Source organism: Poecilia reticulata, linkage group LG8 (assembly GCF_000633615.1).
Source record: "Poecilia reticulata strain Guanapo linkage group LG8, Guppy_female_1.0+MT, whole genome shotgun sequence".
In the NCBI taxonomy this organism is placed as follows: Eukaryota; Metazoa; Chordata; class Actinopteri; order Cyprinodontiformes; family Poeciliidae; genus Poecilia; species Poecilia reticulata.
In genome coordinates this window covers 9834126-9840597 of record NC_024338.1, presented here as the reverse complement: position 1 = coordinate 9840597, position 6472 = coordinate 9834126, and the positions used below count along the sequence as shown (strand labels likewise).

At 38.0% G+C, this 6472-nt stretch overlaps 1 protein-coding gene across 1 annotated transcript in view; it reads right to left on the bottom strand.

The window, feature by feature from the left end:
• Positions 1-1775: 1775 nt before the first annotated feature.
• Positions 1776-6472, bottom strand: part of prkcbb (protein kinase C, beta b) — a 94326-nt gene continuing 89629 nt past the window's right edge. The window contains exon 17 of the mRNA XM_008415737.2: positions 1776-5171. Coding sequence (XP_008413959.1) covers positions 5019-5171 — 153 coding nt within the window. The 3' untranslated portion in view covers positions 1776-5018. The remainder of the gene's footprint in view (positions 5172-6472) is intronic.

The following is a 6472-nucleotide window of genomic DNA, read 5'->3' as shown; positions in this document are numbered from 1 at the left end:
CAGAGAAGTGATTTATGCCGTCTCTGCAGACGGAGAGCCCAAGGAATAGGTCAGGGAGCACGAGCATCGTATTGGTTTATGTTTGTTTTAAAAGTAAGGTACATTTTATGACTTTGTGGTAACCAAAAAAATAAATAAACCTGCCAACAGCTATTTTGCTGGAGTTAGCTGAAAATAAGCACAAATAATCCAGAAAAGGTCATAAAAAGATCCACAGACATGAACGTGTCTTATGTCGTTAACAGATACATGTTTACTGACAAAGAGAAACTTAACAAGTGTATCTGTATTCATCATTCATTTCGTGCTCCAAAAAGTGAAATCTAAAATCCCGCTTAAATCCCATCGCACATCTAACAACAACTTCTGGTTGATGGTGCTTCCAATTTTTGCATTTTGGTGATTCTGTCTTTACGCTGGATGGATTCACCGCAGCTTCCTGGTGACCTGGCTCTCACCACATTTTCACAGGAAAACTCACAGCTTTCTTTACGTTTATAAAACAAGAACAACTCCCCATTCTGTATCTACAGTCTCCAGAAAACCCAAGTAGATTTTCTGCTATTAAAACTAGTATTTTTTAAGCTATGTCAATGACTTAAAATCCCGATTATTATCCATTGAATTTTCAGGTTCTAGCTGGACAAAACGTCACAAAATCCAAACAAGCGGGATACTTTTAGGGTTTAAAAATAACAGTAAAACCAGAGAACCGGACATTAGGACCGTTTTTTTTTTTTGCGATTGCGTGTAATTGAATAAAAAGCAGCGAGACCGGCTCATTAAGAGCGAGGTGAAGCAACGTGAAAGTGTGTCTAATATGTTTGCTTAACGGCAGCGACAGTAGTGCTGCAAAAGTCACACAGAGAGAAAAAGAGAGAGAGATAGGGAAAGGAGAGGGCAAGCAAATTAAGATGGTGTGAAATAAATCCAATAAGCTGCACCGTCATGCTCCCCTCTTGAGCGCTTTTAAGATGCAGTAAATGAAATAAATTAGAGGTTTGTTTAGATCAGCCATACTTGTGCAAGAAAGAAACTCCAATTCAGACATTTTGGAAAGGATTTCACTACAAACCCAGATATCTTTTTCTGAAAGTGGAATATTTTAGACTTTGTGGAATGAATGGTTATAATCTCTAAAACAGTTTTATTATGTCGCTTTTGATCGGAGAACTTTGCAAAACCTGTTTTTGTAACAAAAAATATGTCTTGATGTTTTCTGCAGATTGGTCATATTCAGAGTTTTGGATTGAATTAGGTGAAAATAAAGGTTTTGTAACTCCAAAAAGTTTTTTGTTGCTAATATATGAATAGCTATGCTTTATGGGATTATCAAATCAATAATTAATAGATCCCTGGAGCGCAAAACAATACAACACACAAATTCTACACCATTAATATTTAGGCAGCGAGCACAAAAACTCGCAATAAAAGTGGAGAAAAAAATGAACCACCCAGAAGTTTTAGATATACAAATAGAAAATATTTCAACCTAAGAAATATGGTGTACTTTAGCTCACTTTAGATCATTTTGTTTTTACAGCACTTTCTTTTTCTTTCATGTTAGATGTGGAAAGGTCTGTTGCTTTATCTTTTATTATGTGGGGAAAAAATGGTTTCCATAACAGTTAGTACAGTGGAAAAACAAAAAGTGAACATTTATTAAATTATCTTTACCAGCAATAAAACTGTTTCTCACTTTGTCTTATCGCCACACATGTACAATTACCCATTTAAAAATCATTTTATGGATGAAACAAAACATAGTCAGTGAGTATTTTTTCAACGTAATTTATTATTTTACAACCTCCCCCAAAACATGACAACACATATTTTCCTATCATTTAACTGCTTCACAAAACACATTCTCTTAAAGTTACTTTCGTGAAAAAAATCATCTTCAGGTGCAGGAATCAAATGTTATGATTGTAACCTCGACTAGAAATCCAAGCAGAATTTAAAACATGGCCGCCAACTTAGCGATACCTAATCAGAAGTGGGTTTTAACAGTGAGCAGCCTAAATAAAGGCAAATCATGGAGAGGGGAAAAGAAAGATACAACTGTGTAGGTCAGTACCAAAACGAAGAAACCTGCAAATAATAATAATAATAAAAAGAAACCTGCAGAGAGGGAGAAAGGCCAGGGAAAGGAGACCAGTAGAAAGCAGAAAGAGAAGAAGGAAGGAGGAATAATAAAAAAAAAAGGTCAAAACAAAGAAACAGATTGAAAAGTTGGATCAGAGAAAAGGTCTGGAAAACAGAACAGAGAAGGAGATGCGGAGAAAATCCAGCCAATGGACAGAGCTCTTGTGGTTGGGAAGCAAACTCATATTCTGCATAAACATCCCATTTTTACCTCTAAGCGCACCAGCTTCCCCGCACATAAACTCAAGTTGAGAAATGGAAGACTCTTCCTCCACCGCGTTCAGAAGCAGATTATATGTACAAGTCAAGCCGGGCATAGTCCTTTCACATCTGTGAGTAAGTAGCATAATAATCATATCATAGAGTCAGCAACACAAATTATATCTACTCTTCTTATAAAGCGTTTATTGCACACCCTACATCTAATAAAGAATTAAATACATGTTGTATGGAACAAGATAATAGAAAGTTTATCACATGCATGCATAGTGTACTTCTAGTAATCAAACATCCCCAAGAACTGGTTGATTGTTTCAGCTTTTGGATTCAGACTCGGTCCGTTTCATTTGTCCGGTTTTACGCTTTTATTAAAGTAACAAACACAGAGCATTGATCTGATTCGTACTTAGTAAGTCCACTGAGCCGGTGGTGTGAATAAATATTACGTTGTGGGGGGTCACCGAAGAGAACCTAAGGGTCACCGAAGAGAACCTAAGGGTCTTGACGTTGGTAGATATTTACACATTACACTAGAACAAAATATACAGCTGAATGCTTGTAAAAGGTCACTGCACGTATCCGACGGTGTTTTTTACACGTACGACATGCGAGCAAAACAAACGTAGGCTTAAATCGTCCAAAAGGTGAGACACTGTGACGGTGGGAGAACGACAACGGCACATGGTATTTATAATGCACACACGTGGAAACGGCTTGCGTTGAATTGAAAAAAATATCTTTTAATACTTTAGTCTAAGCTCAGACTCTGTGGTTTCTTTTGTTTTGTTTTAGTTTGCTAGATGGCAAAATGTTTTTTAAAAAAAAAATTGAATTTGGAAATAGAAATTTGAATTACTTAAATTTTCAATATGGGTTCTAATGCAATGTTTCTTCTTTTAACAAAATCGAACAGTTTGGCAGTAGATACACGTGGTGCCTTGCAAATATTTGAATAGGACTTTGCCAACACAAAGGTGTACATAATCGTGAAGCTGAGAAGAAAAAAAAAAAAAGATTGCATGGTTCTCCCACATTTTCAAAAAACAAAATCTAAAACGTGTGCATGCATTTTAATGTATTCTAATCAAATGCTCCTAAATGAAATCCAAGGCAACCAGAAAACTTTTGTTTAAATTTAATCTGTTATCAAATGTCTTAGAAGGCCTCGGAGGTTTGTTAGAGAAAACGGGGGTGAACGAGGAACACTGGTGGAAGAGAAGAGAGAAGAAAGGCATAAGGTTTTCCACAATCCATGCAGGAGTATAAACTACACTCCAATGTTAGAATAACCCAGAATAAGTCCAGACTCAAATCCAATTGAAAATGTAAGGCAGCAACTAAAAACTGACGCTGACATATGCTCTCCCCATTCAGTCTGACCAGGCTTCAGCTTTTTGAAAAGAAAAGGAAAAACCCTCCATCTTTAAAGAATCAGCCATTAGATGATCTCCTACAGACAATATGTCAAAACAACTCGCAGTGAAAATAAACGCCGCATTTTTGGATTTTTTTGTCTGCAAAACATTTAAAAACCACGTATGCAGTTTCTTCTGCCTCACCATAACACACAACTTCATGTTGGCCTATCCCATGAAATCTTGATCAAATAAGTTTGTGGTTCTAACGTGACAAAATGTGCAAAATCTCAAGGGGTATGAACACTTTTGCTTTATGCTTACATAAAAAAAAAGTAAAAAAAAAAAGCAAAATAAAAAAAATGGCAACAATGCTGCTCGTATTGCCGTTTGCAAAATTACTCACGCGGATGCTGTCAAAGCATCTCACAATTTCTGCCGTCTGCTGCCGTCGCTCGACCTTCCAGTTCACGACAAACCTGGCTGAGGCTGAGGCAGAAGAACGAATTACATCCAGCACGAAGAACGATTACATAAATACGGGCATTGTTTTGGGAACGGCTGTAGGTTCGAGAAAGCGATGCCGCACTCAACAAGATGAATATGAAACAGGGTGAGTGACATTTGAGCTGTTGACCAACGGGTGAAATATTAATACATTCATGATGCCAAACTGGATGGATCATTTCAGGAAAAGCCTGGGAACGGCTGCAAAAACGACTGTGGACAGTGACTCTTAAAAACATGGATGAGTCTCTCAGTAGATACAAAGTCGACCACTGTACATTTATTTACACAAGGACATGAAAACATACAAAACTTTACATAGCTACCTTAACATCATGGCACATTAGTTACGCTGTGGTTAAGACCTGCTAATTTTAAATGAGGGAAAAGTTGAATGAGTGGATCAGATAAAACCAGCACTTTTAACTGTTGTGTTTAAATAACGAGAACTCAAGAAAATCAATTTTTTTTCTTGCAATCAGCGTAAAATGAATATATGAAAAGGTGGCAATCAGAACTGGATCAGTAGTAGAAGTGCTCATTTTGGGTTTGGTCAGATTTGGAGAGATTGGAATCTCTTTGTCTCGTTTCCAAATCTCCGGGATTAGTTGTTAACTCAAACCTAAGTAACACCTAAAAGAAAATAAAAATAAAAAATAAACATTTGGTGAACAGACACGAAATAAGAACAATTTTTGTCGTCTCTTTTTGCTTTTTTGCCTCAATTTTATGCTAAAACCTTATTTTCTACCTCTCTGTGTTGCATGTTCGAGTCCATTCTATTGTGTCAAGTTAATTAGGAGCCACGTATTCGGGGTTGGTGTAGGAGAATCCGAGGAACTCGTCCTGGTCCAGGTTCATGATGACCAGCTTGTCCGTCGGCGTCAGGTCCACGGCCATCTTGGTGAACTCCTTGTCAAAGTTACAGGTGTCCCGGCGGTTTCTCTGCGGGTGGGTTTTGAAAGTTGTGGATGGTGCAACGATGGAGGAAGTGGAGAGACGACAGTGTAAAAAAGATAAATGGAAACATTTTTGGAGAGGGATGGTATGAAATGTATGGGAAGAAGAGAGCAAAGCGCCGTTAAACAACTCAGAGTGGCATTTCAAAGTGCTTTACATCATTAAAAAATAAAACTTAAATTGTAGAATTACACTGCAGATTGTGACAGCATGTTGGAGTAACTCTTTCAGGTTCGGTTCTTTTTGTAGCGTTTAGTTTATTCGTTTTTTTTAGTTGAGGTATGTTTGAACGGTCATATTCCCTCTGCTTTCGGATGCCGTGCAGCTCGAAGGATTCTTGCTCTTACTTTTTTAACTTTCCGACAGTAAAGTAAAAAATAACCGTGGCAACGAGGTTGTTTTTATACCTGGGAGCAGATGATTAGCATCTCAAAAGCTTAAATAACACCTGAACTGACCCCAAATCCCAGAGATGTTGAAAAGATGGATGCAGTCCGACTCTTGTATTGATCATAACGGGAACTGATCATTTCCCCGACTCCAACATATCTCCATTCACTTACGAGTGAACACAAACGTATGCATTTATCTTGCTTGATGTCGTAATGCGCTTTCAGTCAAAACCCCCAAAAAATCCACACCTCACATGTCTGAGCTGAATTAGAAATGTTTCAAAGCACGAATCGATGAAATTACACACCAAGACATAACCCAGAGTGAGAAAACCGATCGCCGGTCCTGTAAAAGTCACGCTTGGTGTCGTAGATACAGGAGAAAACCTCCAGGTGTGAATCGGTGTTTGACATCAGGGTGCGACAGAAAACATCGTTCAGCTGCGGGTTTTAATACAGGCAGTGCAGCTCTCCACCTGACACAAGTCGTCTGTCAGTTTGCGCCCTAAAGGAGTTTTCTATTGCTTATATTCATGCGTAAGCAACGGGGGAGTGGAAAGGGGAAAAGCTGAGAAAAAATGTCTGAAGTTAGTGTCATGATTCAAGGTTGTGGTTAGTAGTTCGCATCTTTAGTAATGAACTGGGACCAAGTTTGACCATCCAAGCTCTGCATGTTGTCCTGAATTGTTCTTCCCAGTTTCTTTTTTCCATTTCTTTTCTCAGAGCGCGACTAACATGATTTGTATTTCAGTTCTTTAAAAACTCTGTCGACCTTTTAAAAAAAGCCAATTGTGGTTTATCTACTATATTCTACATTATTTCAAGCATAAAAATACTTTGTCTCACACACACACACACACACACACACACACACACACACACACACACACACAC